This window comes from Natrix helvetica (assembly GCF_964273705.1).
Source record: "Natrix helvetica genome assembly, chromosome: 5".
Classification (NCBI taxonomy): Eukaryota; Metazoa; Chordata; class Lepidosauria; order Squamata; family Natricidae; genus Natrix; species Natrix helvetica.
Window position 1 is genome coordinate 137,521,085 of NC_138551.1, and position 19,955 is coordinate 137,541,039.

At 48.1% G+C, this 19,955-nt stretch overlaps 1 protein-coding gene across 1 annotated transcript in view; it reads left to right on the forward strand.

The window, feature by feature from the left end:
- LOC309392721 (vomeronasal type-2 receptor 26-like) overlaps positions 1-19,607 on the forward strand; it is a gene marked incomplete at both ends in the record, with an annotated part of 35,895 nt that extends 16,288 nt beyond the window's left edge. Inside the window, 2 exons of the mRNA XM_081954148.1 lie at positions 3,926-4,138; positions 19,542-19,607. Of these exons, the coding sequence (XP_081810274.1) occupies positions 3,926-4,138; positions 19,542-19,607 (279 nt within the window). The remainder of the gene's footprint in view (positions 1-3,925; positions 4,139-19,541) is intronic.
- Positions 19,608-19,955: the final 348 nt, after the last annotated feature.

Sequence of the window (19,955 nt, forward strand, 5' to 3'; positions counted from 1 at the left end):
CATAAACCCAAAGGAACCAAATTGGGGGCTTCCTATACTGTTTAAACCTGTGTTTGTCATCTCTGGCAACTGAAATTTTTTAATTATTCTTTTTAAATTTCTTGAATTAAGCTGTAGTAGAAAGAAGAAAAAAACGTAAGTATAGAAAAAAGACCAATATGCCACAACACACACACACACACACACACACACACACACACAAACATTTCAGAAATTCTTCATATATGCAAGATGTAAAGTTTTGTGCAGCAGTTTCCGTAAAGGACACCCATAGTTATAATAGCCAAAGCCCAGTTGACCTCTTGAAGTAACTGTTCAGAAGCTGCAAGGAACAGCAGGATTTCCTGGAGGAATCAGGCCCACAAAGTTCCCCTTCCAAGGTTGGAGATCAAGAGGCAGAGAGGACATTTCCGTGCTCTCTCCATCAGGATCCAGATATCTGAGGTGCCCTTAAAGAGGAGAGGGGCCTGGGCAATGACTGGAAGCTACCGGTCCAAGTGAAAGTCCAAGGATCTGGTCCCAATGTTGAGGTCCCCTTTTATGCAAGTTCTCCCAGGGCTGCTGCAGCAACAGACACAACATCAAAGGTTCAGTCTCCGGTCTACAAATGGAGCCGCACCAGTGTTGCAAACACACCTGGGTGCCCCTTCTCGGAGGAAGGTGGCCTTATTTGTTGCCAAGCATGAATCAGGAGGATGCATGAATTAACATCCGGAGGCCACCAGATTGGGGCAGGATGTTCTCATTCATTATCCACAACTGATGGAGTCTTAACAGCCTTGAATCAACAGGTGGAAGGTTCCTGTCCAGTAATTAATAGTCGGTTCTGTCCTATTCTTTAAAATATAATTGTAATTTCAGTGTGATGGTGCTTTTCTTGGGGACACATGAATTGTTCCTTTATCTGAGGAAAGTATTCACTACATGGGGAACAGTCAAGTCTGTCATATGTCTTTTTAGGTCCCCTTCTTGGTAAATGGAATTGCATCAAATCAAATCAAGTTTATTACAATCAAAGACCAGAACAAATAAAAAATACTCAAGGAATATCCAGTTAAAAATTCCAAAATGAAATAATAAACCACAGATAAAATCTATATTAAAATCACAATTTGACATCCAATCTGACAGTTACACATGGCCTAATGATACTATAATATCAGTCCTTAACCTGTGAAGCCCATAGCCATTAAATTAACGTGACCAAATTTTAACATTGGTAAAGCGGGACACCATTGACTGGGGAGGGGGTTTCTTGATTAAAAATTTGGTCTATATCCTTGCACCCCTAACCCTTTAGGGGAAAAAACCCCAGGGGTCTTCAAACATGACAGCTTTAAGACTGGTGGACTTCAACTCCCAGAATTCCTCCTCCAGTCATGTTGTGGTGTGGATCTGCTCCATCTTCGATTTTTTTCACCGGGGGCAGGGCTGCCACTGAAGATGCCGATGAGCCCCCACCACCACCAGAATAACTGCTGCCATCTCTCCTCCTCCTCCTCCAACAGCACCACCACATTTGCTGCCCAGCGCTGTGGCTGAGGTGAAGCTGCCAAAGCTCACGCTAGTGCCTCCGCTTGTGGCAGCGGCGGCAGCACCACCCCCTCTGCTCGGAGCACCAGAGCTGGGCCCCGCATTACCCCTGCCACCTCCTCCTCCTCTGCTGTGCTTTTGAGAAGCCATGAGGTGTTTTTTTACTGCTCCCGCCCCCTCTGCCACCTTCCGACTGGCTCCCGTGGCCTCATGGCTCCTCAAAAGCATGGCGGAGGAGGAGGGGGAAGGGGTAACGCGGGGCCCAGCTCAGGTGCTCCAAGCGGAGGGGGAGGAGCCGCTGCCATGGGCAGGGGCGCCAGCGGGAGTTTTGGCTTCACCTCAACCGCAGCGCCGGGCAGCAAATGTGGTGGTGCTTTTGGAGGAGGAGGAGGAGGAGGAGGAGGAGGAGGAGGAGGAGGAGGAGGAGGAGGAGGAGGAGGCGGCGGCAGCAGTTATTCTAGTGGTAGCGGGGGCTTTGGGGGTTCACTTCAGCCGCAGCGCCAGGCGCAAGCGGCTAGGACTGGCTGGCCACAAAGGACCTCCCCAGGCTTGCTTTGCTGAACATGGGGCGACTGACAATAGTTTGAGCGGGCGCGGCCGGTGCAAACTACCGTCAGTCACCTCGCGCTCAACAAAACAAGTCTGGGGAGGTCCTTTGCGGGCGGCCAGTTCTAGCTGCCTGCAAAGAACCTCCCCTGCTCCCGAGCCTGTGACAGTAGAAATCACTGCGCGGCAGTTGCAAACTTCTGCGTGGTGTTTTCTTGCCACGTGCGCGACCGCGCACCTTACCAAAAATCGGGAAATTTTTTAAATGCCATGGGATGCGGGACAAATTATTAAAAATTGGGAATGTCCCACCAAAAGCAGGACATCTGGTCATCTTACGATTTACGCAAAAGAGAAACGGAAAATTAGGGATGTAGAATCACACCAGCCCATGGAGACAGGGAGTTGCTGGGGAAAATAAAGCTATATTGTGAAACAGGCACTCTGAATTGGTTGAGAGTTTGCTAGTACCCAGCCAATGGGGAAGCAGGACAGTGTTGAGTGACGGGAGGAAGGGCATAAAACTTCTTGCTTGCTTTGATCTGGCTCCACCTGATGGATCTGCAGATGCTTTGATAAACTTTTGGTGCTTTTTGGTACCAAATTACCTTCCTTGCTTTATTGCTGCTTTCCTATTTCTAACAATATGGGTCCATTAATCTTAGATCCTTTAGAGAAGGAACCCAGAGGAGAAGGAGGGGAACCTTCTCAACCATATTGTGCTTCAGAAGGTCAACAGATTTGGCCAATCAAATTGCTTTAAACATAATCTTCTAAGCACCAGGCACCACGGCAGATAGATTTTGGGTTTACTAGTAATTGTAAAAGGATGTATGCATTTTGTAATATATTATTGTCTTTATGATTTTCTGATAAGCATAGTAGAATTTCTGCCTTCATAACTTTGAAAGAGATCCTGAGATCATCCAGCCCAACCCTCCTCTGCAGGAATCCCAGTTAAACTTTTGCATCCCCAGTGAAGGGGAGGCTGAACTTCTCTGCTTTGAGGGCTCAGCTCTGAAACGGCTCCTCTTTTCAGGGTGTTTTTCCTCTTCTTCAGCCAGAATCTCCTCCCTTCTGACTGAGCTCATTTCCCCATTTCTCTCCCTCTGGAACAACATTGAGAAGATCTGGAGCTTCTGGGCAACTTCTTCCAGGTATCGGAAGAGGCAGGTTGGGATTTACAACCACAACTGAGCTCAGCATTTCTGTTGCTAAGCAAAATGGTTGTTTTGCCCTATTTTATGGTCTTTCTTGCCTTTTCTTGTTAAGTGAATCATCACAGTTGTTAAGTCAGTAACACAGTTGTTAAGAGAATCCGACTTCTCTGTTGATTTTCCTTGTCAGAAGTCGCAAAAGTAGATCACATGACCCTAAAACTCTCTAAGTATCATAAGTGGATGCCAAGAATTCAGAATTTGAAACCCTGGGGATGCTGCCATAATCATGGGGAAAACTATCATGTCACTTTTTCAGTGCTGTTGTAACTCTGAACAGCCACTAAATGAGCAGTTTCTCATAATCAACCTGATGTTTTCTAGGCATGTATGAATAACGTCTTTTTTCTTATGATTCATTTTATTTGTCACCTGCTCCAGAGTGTCCACTATAACTTATCAATTGCAACAATTACATTTTGTTAATGCACATTTTGCCAACATTTGATGGGGAAATTTTGCTGAACTTTTGTTTTTTATTTATGAAGATAGCAGTAACACCTATTTTTCTAAATAAGCAGATTTTGATGTTAGAGAACTGTAGAAGAAAGATTCAAAAGTGTAAAGGCTAAATGATATTTTTTTAAAAAGCTTTCAGATTTTAAAATTCTTGCATGTTCCCCTTGTAGTTCCACCCTTCCCTGCAGAAGAATGAGTTTTGCAATATTTCTGCTTACGTCCTGTACTTGGATCAAAACGGAGATGTAGCAGCAGATCTGACAATCATGAGCTGTTTGATTCTCCCCAAGAAGGATCCCATCCAACCATCAATGGGGATTTGGAAAAGACAGAGACTTATCATCGACCAAGGAGCTCTTTCCCGGCTAAAGTTGCTCAACAAGGTGAGAGAAATTTGGTTCTCTTTCCTCTTTTTTCGAAAGATTTAGGACCCATTTCATGTGGACTAAGCCTAGTTTCCAGGGCCCATGACCTTCACTGAGAATTGAACATGGGGAGTACAAACCTTATAGGTTTTATTTTTTCTATAGACCTTCAGTTCTATTGACCAAGCTGTTCTTCAGATGCTGCAGTGCTGGAGATTGTTTTAAGATGAGTTAGCTGATTAGCATGCTGGAGTTTGTTTTGTTAATAGTCTCAGGTTTGCTTGTTCCTTGTCCTCAAATAGCAAAGCAGAAGGGAATTCAGTTGAACATTCCCTGAATTGAAGTTTGGACTGAATGAGGCGAAACAAGTGGATAGCCGCGTTCCTGTCAAATAGTCAAAAGTGGAGGCGCTCTATCAAACCCTGCACCGTTAACAGTGGTGTCCCCCAAGGCAGCATATTAGGACTCCCACTCTTTCTGCTTTACATACACGACCTTTGAGATCATATTGTGAGCAGCTGTGTCCTATTTGGACTCTTTGCCAACCTTAACTATGTATCTGAATGATCAAACAATTGGCAACTCCAAATCTCATCTAACAAATGCTCTGTCCTACACATTGGCACAAAAATCAGAACACCAAATACGAGCTAGGCGGATACGACGTCGCAAACGACTCTCACTCAGTCAAAGACCTAGGAGTACTCATCTCAAAGGATCTAAACACCAGAGCTCACTGTAACAGCATTGCCCAAAAGGCATTAAGAGTTGTTAATCTAATCCTGCGTAACTTCTTCTCCGGTAACTTTGTACTGCTAACTAGGGCATATAAAACCTTTGCCAGACCAATTTTCGAATACAGCTTGTCTGCCTGGAATCCACACTGTATATCGGACATTAATACAATCGAGAGGGTCCAGAGGTATTTCACGAGAAGAATCCTCCACTTCTCTGCTCACAACAGAATCCCTTATGCCACCAGGCTCGAAATTTTGGGCTTGGACAACCTAGAAATATGCCGCCTACATCCTGACCTAAGTATAGTACACAAAATTATCCGTTACAACATCCTACAGATAATTACACAAGCAAACAATAGATACAAACTGTAAACCACTCCAAACTCGATTGCAGAAAATACGACCAGCAACAGAGTGGTCAATGCCTGGAATGCTCTACCTGATTCTGTTGTTAGTTCCTCAAACCCCCACAGCTTTAACCTTAAACTGTCCACCATGCACCTCACACATTTCCTAAGAGGTTTATAAGGGGGCTTGCATAAGTGCACCAGCGTGCCTACCCTCCCTGTCCCACTTTCCCCATTGATTTGTATTCATTTCATGTACTCATGTCCATGCTTATACTTATTTGTAATCATCTATCTATACTCTTTTTATACACTCGTGTCCATGTTTATACCTGTTACCTGTACAAGTTTTGACAAACTAAAGAAAAAAAGAAAATAAATAAAATAAATAGGATCATGACTGGATGGAGCTCCTGGTGGTCCCATTTGGGAGAGAAGCTTCCTCTTGTCCTGCTTAGGGAAAGGCCATTGGGAAATGGCTCCCTGAAAGGACATGTCCAGGGTCTCTGATAATTTTAAGTAGTCCAGGCCTGGTCAAAGTTAACCATATGTGTCTTTCTCCCAACTGGGGGGAGCAATTGACCATCTGCCCTTAGGAAGGAGGTCCAAGACTTTCATTTCACATAAAGTGACAGTGACCACTGAGACAATCCCTTGACCCAGAAACCTTAAACACAACTTTGATTCAAGAAAAAGCCCTTCCTGATATCAGAAGTAACGAGAGAGATTGTGACAGGAAACACTACTTAGATTTGGCCTTTGACTCTTCAGAGGCTCTTCATCTGAAAATCCCTTAAATGGCCTTGTTTATCCTGAGTGTTAGCCTTCAGTCCCTCTGGGTGAAAAGGAGTCCCAAAATGTAACTAATATTAAATGTGGGTCTGTCTTTCCATGCCAGTTGGAGTCTCCTAATTGCAGTTCTTCACCACAAAGCATTTTTTTCTTGGATAACTGGATGGGCCTTAGAAATGTCTCCTTCTGACCTGGGACTCACACTCATCTCCCATCTGATGCAGCCAAAGATCTGAATCTTTTTCAGGGACACCTTCTCATGATCTCACTCAGTCTCACTACACTTCCAGAAACTATGCAGAAACCTTTTGTCTTAACAAAGGAGAATATTTGTAGCTCAAGGTTGACATGAGGGATCCTTGGTGCTCTCTGAGCTTCCTTGTTTTCTTGCAGATGTTTTATTACCCAAACTAGGAAACATAATCAGCTATAATTTATGAGGAATTTTTCCTTTATCTCTTAACTGGGAGACTTTTTGGAACTAGTGTCAAAGGGGAGCAGCTTTGCAAGGCTTTCTGTAGTCCAGTAGAAACCTTTCCAGATTCTTCTGGTCAGAAGTTTCCATTTTAATCTTTTACTCTACTTAAAGAAATCTAATCTTTGATGATGAATTTATTCAAAAATCTAATAGGGGATCATCCTAACCATGGATAGATGAAGAGTGGAGGAATGCATTTTAATACAACCATGAGGAGGAACTGTTTGTTTGTCACTTAATGCTAAAATCTTTACTCAATTCCATCCCTCCAGACTTTATTAAATAGAAAAGTCTTTATTATTGCAATGTTAAATGCCAGAAACAAAAGGGAGGAACTAAAAAAAGAACCTTCCAGGGTCACATCTCCTACATCTATTTGGAAGGAGTCAGAGATTTCACTATTTACCTCCATGAAGCCCAGAATCTACTTGTCTAATGTCCATTTCTCCCTCCATTTTCCGTGGATGGAGAATCCTAACACATTTTCTTTGGCATTCCTTGTTTTTCTGCTCAGTCCCTGCCTCAGTCCAAATGTGTGGAAAGTTGTCATCCTGGATTTGTCAAGAGGGCTCGAGAAGGAGAGCCAGTTTGCTGCTACGACTGTGTTCCTTGTCCAGAGGGGACCATCTCCACTCAAGAAGGTGGGTGACACTAGAGGAAAGGAAGGCTTTGTGGAACTGGTTTCATCCACAGCATTTTGATGAAGGTGTAAATTAAAGTTTGCATTGAAACTCAACCCTTTTTTTGTTTATTCAAAATGCACTAGAAATCCTCCAATTTCATATACCTTAGCTATGTAGGCATTAGTAAATTATGCTATCCTTTTCTTCCCTGTGGAATGGTTGAGCAACACATCTTGGAAAATGTTCCTGGAATCAGGTGTTGTTCAAAAATGGTATTGCTTGAAAGGCAAAAAAAATTCAAAATATTAAAGAAATATTGCTTTTTGACTTTCTCAGATACAGAAAAATGTACCAAGTGTCCAGATGATAAATATCCAAATAGGAAAAGAGTCCAATGTATCCCCAAAGTTATAACCTACCTGTCTTATGAAGAACATCTGGGAACCATCCTGGTCTCTTTTGCCCTACTCTTCTTCCTAATCACAGGTCTTGTTTTAATCATCTTCATGAAATACCGAGAAACTCCCCTTGTCAAAGCCAACAACCGGGACCTCTCCTACATCCTCCTGGTCTCCCTCCTGCTTTGCTTCTTGTCTCCTTCTCTCTTCATTGGTCAACCAAGGAAAGCCACCTGCCTTCTCCGACAGACGGTTTTCAGCATCATTTTCTCAGTTGCCATTTCTTCTCTCTTGGCCAAAACCATCACGGTGGTGCTGGCTTTCCTGGCCACAAAACCAGGAAACCGAGTGAAGAGATGGTTGGGGAAGAGCTTGGCCAACTCCATCATCCTGTCTTCTTCTGCAATCCAAATTATCATCTGCTCCATCTGGCTGGGAGTTTCTCCCCCCTTCCCTGACTCTGATCTCCACTCCCAGCCTGGAGAGATCATCCTGCAATGCAACGAAGGGGCTGTTGTCATGTTCTACGTCACCCTCAGCTACATGGGCTTCCTGGCTGCCATCTGCTTCACGGTGGCTTTCCTGGCCAGGAATCTGCCTGGGGCCTTCAACGAAGCCAAGCTGATCACCTTCAGCATGCTGGTCTTCTGCAGTGTCTGGGTGACTTTTGTGCCCACCTACCTGAGCACCAAAGGGAAATACATGGTGGCTGTCCAGGTCTTCTCCATCCTGGCCTCCAGTGCTGGTCTGCTGGGCTGCATCTTCATCCCCAAGTGCTACATTATCCTTCTGAGGCCAGACCTGACAACAAAGGAGCAGCTTACAGCCAGAAGAAGTGTGGAAATGTGAGACTGAGGAATTTCAACTTTTTACATTTCCCACAGTCCAACGTAGAAAATGGTCCAAGCTGTTCTCCATGCATGAGTGGGCCAACTATTTTTCTTGAAATAAATAAAGGGTGTGTGAAATATTATGAGGAGACACATTTCTTGGAGAAATGGGAGCATGATAGCAAGACAGAAATATAGAAGGAATGTAAGGAGCAACTTTGATGCCCTCATTTCTCAGCACTTTATCCAAACTGTTTTTATTTGCACAATAACTCTTTCTTGAGGGTAGCAACGATACAAGGGTGGGGAGGTAACTTGATTCTCGCTAATTATGAATATTCATGCTTATATCTATTAAATGAAATATGCACATGTATGATTGTCATTTTCTCCTCCTTTCCTGGAATGTATAATTTGTGTGCATGCTTTTGTCTGTAAGATTTCCTCTCACTATTTTATGGAGGGAAATTCCTCCAGTGGAGACTGAATAAATAAATCCACTGAGCTTGGATTATTGGGTTTTTGGGTCCTGCATTTGATTCCACAGAAACTGGTGTCAGCAGTGGGATTCACAGTCTTAGATCTGCCACCAGGGACAGCAGATGGGAAACCCCTATAGGGGGACTCTTGTGAGATTTATTTATTTATTTATATTTATTTATATTTAATGCTTCTAGACCGCCCCCTCTCCCGAAAGGGACTCGGGGCGGTGTACAGTTCATACAAAATATAACAGGATACAATAAAAATTAAATATGTACAGTTGACAGTTGACATGGAGGAGGTTAAAATGCTATTAAAAGAACTGTACAATATAAATATAAATTTAAACCCCTAAAACAAATACAGAAAATTAAAAAATCCCTAAAATAACCAGATATAATACATTTGCCTGGAGGGACAGTTGTAATTATGCCAGGCCTGCTAGTCGGAACAGGTGGGTCTTCAATTTTTGCCGGAAGGAGCGGAGGTCAGAAGTGGTTCTAATGTCGGGGGGGAGGTCATTCCAGAGGGTTGGGCCCATCACAGAGAAGGCCCTACTTCTCGGTGTCGCCCGTTGGCATTGCCTAGTGGACGGCACCAGGAGAAGTCCCTCCCTGTGTGAGCGAATTGGCCGCAGGGATGTATGTGGGAGGATGCGATCCCGCAAGTAACTAGGTCCCGTGCCATGGAGCGCTTTAAAGATGGTAATCAGCACCTTGAAACGCACCCGGAAAACCACAGGTAGCCAGTGCAGCTCGCGCAGGAGAGGTGTTACGTGGGAGTACCTCGTACTCCCCATCACAGCCCGCGCGGCTGCGTTCTGAACTAAATGCAGTCTCCGGGCGCGTCCCAAGGGCAGCCCCATGTAGAGAGCATTGCAGTAATCCAGGCGGGACGTCACCAGCGCATGAGTGACAGTGCGTAGGGCATCCCGGTCCAGTAGGGGGCGCAATTGGCGCACCAGGCGAACCTGGTGGAACACCCCCCTCGCCACGGCTGCCACATGGTCATCCATTGACAGCCGGGCATCAAGGAGGACGCCCAAATTGCGCGCCCGTTCCACAGGGGGCAATTGTTCGCCCCCTATGGCCAGCGATGGAATCAGCTGGCTGAACCGAGGTGCCAGTAGCCACAGCCACTCAGTCTTGGAGGGGTTGAGTTTAAGTCTGTTGTCCCCCATCCAGACCCCGACGGCCTCCAAACACCGGGACATCACTTCCACAGCCTCGTTGGGGTGGTTTGGAGTTGAAATATACAGCTGAGTATCATCAGCGTAGAGGTGATACTCAACCCCAAAACCACGGATGATCTCACCCAGCGGCTTCACATATGTGTTGAACAGGAGAGGCGAGAGGACCGACCCCTGTGGCACTCCACAAGTGAGTGGCCTCGGGGTCGACCTCTGTCCCCCTGTCAACACACATTGCCTCCGGTCGGAGAGGTAGGAGCCGAACCACCGCAAAACGGTACCTCCGACTCCTATCCCCTCCAACCGGCGCAATAGGATACCATGGTCGATGGTATCAAAAGCCGCCGAGAGGTCTAATAGGACCAGGATAGAGGAACAACCTCTATCTCTGGCCCTCCAGAGATCATCAACCAACACGACCAAGGCTGTCTCTGTGCTGTGCCCAGGTCGGAAGCCGGACTGGCGTGAGTCTAGATACTCGGATTCGTCAAGGTGTCGTGGAAACTGCTGCGCCACCACATTCTCAACAACCTTCGCTAGAAACGGAAGGTTGGAGACTGGACGATAATTAGCTAGCTCCATTGGGTCGAGTGAAGGCCTCTTAAGTAAGGGCCTCACCACCGCCTCCTTCAAGGCGGTTGGTAAGGATCCCTCACCCAATGAGGCATTCACCAGGCCCAGAAGCCAGCCTCGGGTCACCTCCCAAGATGCCAGTACCAACCAGGAGGGACACGGGTCCATTAAACATGTGGTGGGTCGCAGCCGTCCACGCAACCTATCTAAATCCTCGGGGGCAACAGAATCAAACTCCTCCCAGGATGGTCTCACAAGACTCGCTGTTGGCGGCCCGTCTAGTCCACTGAGGGGGGCCCATCCGCTCCAGATCTGAGCGACTTTATCCTGCAGATATTCCCCAAACTCCTCTGCTCTGCCCTGCAAGGGTGCCCCCTGCATCCTCTGTGACAAGAGGGAGCGGGTCACCCTAAACAGGGCGGCAGGGCGGTTATCCGCGGACGCAATAAGAGCGGCGCAATATCTACGTTTGGCCGCCCTCAATGCCACAAGGTAGGTCCGTAAGTAGGATCTTACCTGTGTTCGATCAGATTCGGAGCGTGAGGACCTCCACCTGCTCTCTAGACGTCTCCTATGGCGCTTCATCACCCTCAGCTCCTCGGTATACCAAGGAGCCCCGGTGGGTCGCTGCCGCAGGAGAGGTCGCAAAGGCGCAACCCGGTCCAAGGCCCCAGCCGCCGCCCTATTCCAGGTGGCCGCTAGGTCCTCCGACCGAGCGCGGGTCAGGGCTACAGGTAATGGCCCAAGCTCCGTCTGGAACCTATCCGGCTCCATCAGGTGCTTGGGGCAGTACCAGCGTGGACTGTCTGGTCCTGCCTCCTCGCGGTGGGGGGTAGCGCCAGGGAAGTCCAGCCGGAGACATGAGTGATCTGACCATGACAGGGGTGTAACAACAAAATCCCCTATACCCAGATCACTCGTCCACTGCTCAGATACAAAAACAAGGTCCAATGTGTGGCCTCCTTCGTGTGTGGGGCCTTGAATTAACTGAGTCAGGCCCATGGATGTCATGGAAGCCATGAACTCCCGAGCTACCTCAGACGCTGCTCCCGTCGACGGCAGGTTGAAATCCCCCATAACCACAAGTCTGGGGATCTCAACCGCCGTCTCCGAGATCAGCTCGAGGAGCTCGGGCAGGGCCGCTGATGTATAGCGAGGAGCCAAGTATACAATCAGCAAACCCAACTGCCTCCCTGGGCCCCATTTCACACCAAGGGACTCACACCCAGATATCTGAGGAACAGTGAACTCCCTCGGCTCTAGACCTTCCCGTATAACTACCGCCACCCCACCACCCTTACCCAGGGCCCGAGGCTGATGGATTGATCCCATATCCCTTCCCCCTGCCCCATAAAGGCCCCATTGAGGAGCTTCTGGGAGGCCACAGTCTGTGTCTCAGAGTCCATTGTGGCTGGGGAGGCTTGAAGAGGGTTTCTGGTCCCTTCCATCCCAATTCGCAGCCACTCTGGCCCTGCTGCAACCTCAGCTGAGCAACGGCTGGAGGTGTTCAGGAACCGAGGGGGAATTTGGCTTTGGGGGGCGGGATCAGTGTGAACTTTCCATGTGGAAGAACGGAGACTCACCCAGAGACTCTGTCCAACCCCCCTTTTTCCTATTGTGTGAATGGAGGAATTCAGTTGATCCTAGGCAGGGAGGGCAGTGGATGATGGGGCTCAGGAAGACTCTGCTTGGGGAAGGAACCTTTCCCAAAGAAACAGAGTGACCCGCTGTGTCCCAGGGCTGGGAGGGGGTCTGGGGTCCTCACTGGTGCCTCCACAGGAAGTGAAAATGGAAGGGATGATTAAAAAAAACCCTCTCCCTCCCTGGTGAGAAGAGAAATTCCTGGATCTGCACAAGGCCAGGACAGATTCCATGCAAACAGAAGTAGGAAAGTCCGTTTTTATTTTTGTTAGATTTTTTTCCCACTGTTTTATTATTTTTTCAACTAACTAAAGGAGGGGAATATGTCCAACTCCTCTTCCTCTTCCTCCTCTTTTCCCCACAACAATCACCCTGTGAGGTGGGCTTGTTTGAAAGAGAGCATCTGTCCCGAGGTCAGCAAACAGGCTTTCAGGGCTAAGGCAGGACTCGAACTCAGGATCTCCTCCTTCCTAGCCTGCTGCCTTAACCCTTGTCAATGTTAAAGCAAGGTGGATTTTGGGCAAAGGTCCTGCTGGTCACCACTGCCGCCTTGTCTTCCAGCAGGAGCCGGGAGTCCAGCAGGATCCCAAGTTTCCCCCTGGGTCCTTCTGGGATAGAGGAGCCCCATCCGAGAGCAAAGGAGAGAAACTCCTGGACACAGAGAGCCCCTCCCTCCCCCAGTCACAGCCCCTCCCTCTTGCCAGGGTTCAGCTGGAACTCACTGCCTGTAGGGGGCAGCATAGAGTCTGGCCCTGAAGTCCTAGCTGGGCCCTGGGAATTCAAATCAGAGCCTTCTGGTGATTGGCTCAAAGTCCCCAGCTGCCTTTGATGCCTAAGGCGGGGTTAGAACGCAGAATCATTTACTGATTGGGACAAAGTCACTAAGAGGCCCCACCTAATTTTCTTCATAGCAAGATAGGATGGCCACTGCCTTCTTCTCAACCTACCCCTGGCATTTCCTGGTGGTCTCCCATCCCTGCTTAAATCCAGACCTGCTTAAGCTTCTCCAAACCATCCTGCTACTGCATCCTATGGGTAGTCCTCGACCTACGACCAGAATTGGGACCAAAAATGCCATTGCTAAGCTAGGCAGTCATTAAGTGAGTTGTGCTGAATTTTAAAATGTTTATTGCCTCAGTTGTTAAGTGAATCACTGCGGTTGTTGAGTGAATCCTGCAGTGATGAAACAAACACCATTTCGCCCACTGATTTTCCTTGTCAAAAATCCATGTTGATTGCCAGGCACCCAAGTGGCGACTATGTGCTGCACTAGTCGTAAGTGTGAGGACCCATCATAAAGCGCTTTATTCAATAACTGTGGAACATGGAACTATTGCTAAATGAGTGGATGTGTAGGATACTTGGTTAGGGACTGTACATCATTGGATCCATCGTTTCTTCAGGCACCTTCTCCCAGGGCCTTTTTAAGAAGAAGAATATCTAATATTTTATGCATAGATTTCCCTTTCATCCTCTGGGCAGGTGCAGGAAAACCTGGATTCTCTGGATCTCTAATACCAGATTCCAGATCCAAGGAACAAGATTCCCAATCTGGACTCCACCACCAGAGAAGGGGCAGAATCTGGGGCTCCCCGACCTCTCCAGGCGACCAAGGATTCCCCCTTCAGAGGGAGCCACTCTGGCTAAAGAGAATTCGGGGCTCGGAGCCTCTTCAGGATTGGCTCATCAATGGATAAGACCCCCCTCCCCCCGTAAAGGCAGCCAGTTGGCTATTATTCAAATCTTGGCTTGTGACATCAGAGGCTCCTCCTGGACCACATAATGGAGGCTCTGCTCAACATCCCTGGAAAGTGGCTGGATTGGATGGCTGGCATTGGGGGCATCGCAGGGTCTCCCTCGCCTGGGCTCCTCAGGAGGGAGAGACCCTTCCCATTAAGGCAGAATTAAGGGGGAGAGGTTAGATAAGGTGGAGTTCAATGAACATGACAGATGTTTGATACCTGCCGTGTCTGCAGCCTCTGTATCGGTCACCAAACTCCTCATCCAACATGTCAAAGCTTCCTGTCTCTAGAAAGGGGCTGGGAGCAGCCGTCTGAGGGTCGGCAATGTGATCTAGGGGAAAAAATGCCTTCAGGATGTCCCAGTGGGAGAGGCATTGAGACCCCAAAGGTAGAAGCTGACCTGGGGAAATTAACCTAAAAAGGGATTCCATTGGCCACATGTAGTTATTTCCCCAACAGACTCATCCTGCTGGTTGACTTATTCATATATTTTTATTTTTTATTACTCAGAGTTTTATCCAACTTTATTCTTTCTCTAAATAGCTCAAGACAGTGAACATACTGAAGACTCCACCATCCTTACAACAACATGCTTGTGAGGTAGGCTGTGGCTGAGAGAGAAGGACTTGCTCAAGGGGACCCACCAGGATTTCATGCCTTGGGTGGGACTGGTAAGTACTTGGAGGGGGGGGCTCTTTCCTAATCCAAATGCCCCCCCTTTCCCTCTCATGAGAAACCCCCTAGCAGTGCCAGAGGTGGCTGAATTGACCGATCACAGATTCTGACTCCTTTGGAGAGTCTTGATAGAAGAGAGGCCTCAAATTGGAGTCAGAATCAAATGGGAAGTCAGGATAGTTTGAAGGGAGATCAGTTGTGATGGATTAAGTCAGAGTTTCTCAAACTGGGCCACCTGAAGGCATCTGTGGACTTTAGGCAGTTAGCAAAATGTCCCCTGAATTGAGAGAGGAAGTGACTGTGTCTCTCCATTTTCCAAACAGGTCAGCAGGGAAGAAATGGTCCTTTAGGGAATATCCTTGAGTTATTTTCTCAATGAGCAGTGATGGCCTCCATGATCTCCAGATTAACCAGATTCCGTTGACTTTCAGATCCAGGAATCCATGAAAGACGAACAACGGATGAAAGAGCAGCACAGTTGTCTCAAGCAGACAGTGGATCAACTTCAGACCACAACAGAAGACCTGTAGAAAACTCTGCTGGACAACAAAGGAAGCTTGGACCATGCCAACACGATGATCCACCATTTAGAGCCAGAGAAAGAATCTTTGGTGAAACACACTGAAGAACTCCAGAAAGAAATGTCTGAGGTTCCTAGCCAAGTGGCTTTCCTCAAACTTGAGAAGGCTGCCTTAGAACCTCTGAGAAGCTCCTCAAAGAGTTCAGGAACTTTCTTAAGAACTCAAGAAGCACCTCTATAGAGTCTTATTTATTTATTTATTTTATTTTATTAATTTTATATACCGCACCCTTTCCTAAACAGGACTCGGGGCGGTGTACAGTCATTTTAAAACAGTATAAGTACAAAATATAAATATACTTAAATATACAAATAGGTAAACGGAGGAGGTAGGATGTGGACTGTACAATATTTAAATTAAAATACAAATGAACATTAAAATACCCTTAAAAACTACCCAATAAGATGTTTGCCAGGAGGCTAAAATGGGACTATAAATCAGTTAAGCCAGCTAATTGGAACAGGTGGGTCTTAAGCTTCTGTTGGAAGGAGCAGAGGTCGGTGGTAGTTCTAATATCGGGGGGGAGGTCATTCCAGAGGGTTGGGCCCATCACAGAGAAGGCTCTACTCCTGGGCGCCGCCCGTTGACACTGCTTAGTGGACGGCACCTGGAGGAGTCCTCCCTGTGAGAGCGGATTGGTCGCAGGGATGTATGAGGTGAGATGCGATCCCGCAGGTAACTAGGTCCCGTGCCATGGAGCGCTTTGAAGATAGTAACCAACACCTTGAAACGCACCCGAAAAACCACAGGCAGCCAGTGCAACTCGCGCAGGAGTGGTGTTATATGGGAGTATCTTGTCCCTCCCATGATGGCTCGCGCGGCCGCATTCTGAACTAGCTGTAGTCTTCGGGTGCATCTCAAGGGGAGCCCCATGTAGAGAGCGTTGCAGTAGTCCAGGCGAGACGTCACCAGCGCATGAGTGACCGTGCGTAGGGCGTCCCGATCCAATAGGGGGCGCAATTGGCGCACCAGGCGAACCTGGTGGAACGCCCCCCTTGCCACGGCTGCCACATGGTCATCCATCGACAGCCGGGTATCAAGGAGGACGCCCAAATTGCGCGCCCGTTCCACGGGGGGCAGTTGTTCGCCCCCTATGGCCAGCAATGGAATCCACTGGTTGAACCGGGGCGCCGGTAGTAGTTCTAATATCGGGGGGGAGCCTTACCCTTACCAGCTGGAGCCCTTCCCTTACCCCCACATTACCAGTCACTGCAGGACTGTCAGCTGAGCTGAAAGCCTCCCAGCCACCGAGCATCAGGGCCTGAGAGCATTGAGGAATCTCAGGGCTCTGAGCCAAGAAGGAGGGTGGAGGTGATGGCCGTGGCAATGGTGAGATGAGATTGGTAGCGGTGGATCCCCAGGCTCAGCTCCAAGCCTTGGAGTGCCATCTGAGGCTGAGGGGCAGCAGTGAGGAGGGTGAGGGCTCTGCTGTGGGGAGGGCAGGGAGTCTGGCCAGAGCTGGATCTGGGAGCCAGAATCGAGCAGCCAAATGAGCCGAGCAGCTGGGATCTGGGCAGCCCACAGGAGAGGAGAAGAGAGGAGACAGCTAGAAGCCGAACTGGGAGACGAGGGGTCTGCAGGAGACGCCTCGAGGCAGCAGAGACCCCCGGAGGCCGCAAGGCTGACAGAGCTGGTGGCAGAGCTGGAAGACAGGGCTGGGGTGAGGGTCTCGGGGGCAGGCAGAAACTCCTGTTGCTCCAGAAGCTGCAAGAGAGAAGCAACAGGAGGGGGAAGCCAGGGGCCACCAAGGCCAAGTGGAGCTGGTCAGTAGCCGGTGGGTGGTGGGTGGTGAAGTAGTCTTAGGGATGGTAGAACATAGGATGTAGATTTATAGGGCTGGCGAGGACTTTGGAGGTCTTCTAGTCCAACCCTTTGCTCAAGGCAGGAACTTTATACCTTCCCAATCAAATGGTTCTCCTGTCCACTTTGAAAACTTCCAGAGATGGAGCACTCACTACTTTGGGAGGCAACTTATTCCATGGCTTAATTGTTCCTTCTGTCTGAAAACTTCTCCTGACTTCTAGATCGGGTCTCTCTTTAACAAACTCCCACCCTTTTCCTCTTCTTCCCTTCAGGGCTCTGGAGATGAAGTCACTCCCCTCTTTTCTGTCCAAGCCCCTAAAAGTGCCGGAAGATTCTGTCATGGCTGCCCAATCCTTCCCACCTTATCTCGGCTAGACATAGCGAACTCCATCAACCATTCATCAAACGATTTGGCCTCTAGACCTTAAATCATCTTTGTTCTTCTTCTCTTCACACTTTCCAGAATCTCCACAATTTTTTCTTTTGACCAGAATTGGACAAAGTATTCCAAGGATGGTCTGACCAGTGAGACAGAAAGTGGTACCAGCACTTCTCTCCCTCTTGAATCTTCCCCTCTTTTATTGCTGCCTAAGACTGCCTGGGCCTATTTTGTCATCTGCAGCAGAGTTCTGGCTGATCCTTAAGTACTTTGCCATGAGATCCTTCCACAGGTACCACTGCTGAGCCAGGTACCCCCTGTTCTGTACCTGGGCATTGGGGTCTCCTAAGTGCAGATCCTGGCTTTTCTCACCAGTGAAATGCATCTCTTTAGGTAGCGTCCCATGTTTATGTCTTCTGGATATTGAGCTAATATTCTCGTAATTCCCACAAGCTTGGTGCCATCTGCAAACCTGATGAGTTCCCTTTCTGTCCCCTCACATAGATCATTAGGGAAGATATGGAAGAGTCTGGGGCTCAAGGCAGAAACTTGAGGTTCCCCTCTGAATATTTCACCCCATGTAGATGTAGCTCCATGAAGGACTCCTCACTGGGTGCAATTGGTCAGCCACTCTATGAATTTTGTGCCTATTTGGAATTGTATACTGACTCTATCTCTCTTGTTCTTTTCATATTTTTTGGGGGGGGGGGTTGTGCCTAAAAAGAAATTCAAAGAAGGAATTAAGCATTTCTGCATTCACAGGTTCTGACATTCATGTGTGGTATCTTTCTCAGTCTCTCTAGAAACTAGGAAAGATTAACTGAGTTGGAAGGGACCTTGTAGGTCATCTGGTCCAACACCCCCCACCCAAGCAGGAGACCCTACGCCATTTCTGACAAATGGCTGTCCAGTCTCTCCTTGAAAGCTTCCAGGGATGAAGCTCCCACACCTTCTGAAGGTAACTTCTGTTCCATTGGTTGATTGGTCTCCCTGTCAGAAAATTTCTCCTTAGTTCCAGGTTGAATCTCTCCTTGTTCAGTTTCCTCCATTATTCCTTGTCTGCCTTCAGGTGCCTTGGAAAATAGCTTGTCCCCTTCCTTTCTGCGACAGCCACTCAAATATTGGAAGACTGCTCTCATGTCTCCCCTGATCCTTCTCTTCACTACACCAGCCATTCCCAGTTCCTGCAACTGTTCTTCATATGTTTTAGCCTCCAGTCCACTAATCATCCTGGTTGCTCTTCACTGCACTTTTTCTACAGTCTCAACATCTTTTTTATAGTGTGGTGACCAAAACTGGATGAAATACTCTAGGTGTGGTCTTACTTGGGCTTTATAGAATGGTATTGGAACCCCTCTTGATCTTGATTGTATAACTCTGTTAATACAATTTAGGATTGCATTGGCTTTTTTGGCTGCCGCCGCACATTATTAGCTCATATTTAATTGGTTATCCACTAAGACTCCAGGATCCCTCTCACAGTTACTGCTATTAAGCCTGGTTTCACCCAGTCTATATGTGTACCTTTGGCTTTTCTTGCCTAAGTTTAAGATTTTAGTTTTCTCTACTTTGAATTCCATTTTATTAGGTCTCTCTTAGCTTGTTGAAGTCAGAACTCTCTTAAAGACTCCACTATTAGCCTGCTTGAGCAGATACTGGACTAGAAGACCTCCAAGGTCCCTTCCAACTCTCTTAGACTGTTACCTGTTGGTGAAGTTCCCTGTGTTTGATGAGGAATGTTTGGGAGGCTCCCCATAGGCTGAGAGCCAGAGGGGTTGAATGGGATGTTTACCAGCTTCTTTATGGGATGAGAGTCGGTCTGGTGTGGTGTGGCTGTGCTTGTCTGACCGGTGGGAGAGGCCATCTATGGGGTGGTATGGGGTGTATGCATGAGGAGGGGGAGCGAAAGTACAGGTAGATGTTAGGCATGGCCTCCTCCTTCTCTTGCTTCCCCCCAAGAGGCTCTGGAGCAGCCGGAGCTTCTGCCTGCCCCCGAGACCCTCCACCCAGCCCTGTCCTCCCGTTCTGCCCCCCTGCTCCCTCAGCCTTGCTGCCTCGGGGCTCTCTGCTCCCCCGAGGCCTCTCCTGGGGACCCCTGGGCTCCCCTTCTGCCTCTGGCTGCTCTCCTCTCCCCTCCTCTCCTGCAGGCTGTTCGGCCCCTGACTGCTCAGTCCATTGGGCTGCTTGGTTCCGGCTCCCAGATCCAGCTCTGATCAGACTCACCTGGCACACAAGGTAGCAAGTCCCCCCCTCCCTCCCTCTCCCCCCAATCCTCCCTCCTCTCCTGGATAGTGTTGTGTACCGAGCCGGTCCACCAGTAGGTGGCGCTGCGTAGACCTTCTTTTATTGGCCCATACATCCGGCGGGAGAATCCTGGTTACCCTATTGGTTCCCCGACTGAGGCGTTTGTATAAATTGCTGTCAGCCGGGGATTGTGTATCTCAGTTTTAGTCAGTTACTGTTGCTTTTAAATAAAGATTAACGTCCAGCAGCCTTCTTGTACTTCTTTGCCTTGGAACACAAAACTGGCGACGAAGGTGAGCGAACCTGAACCTCAAACC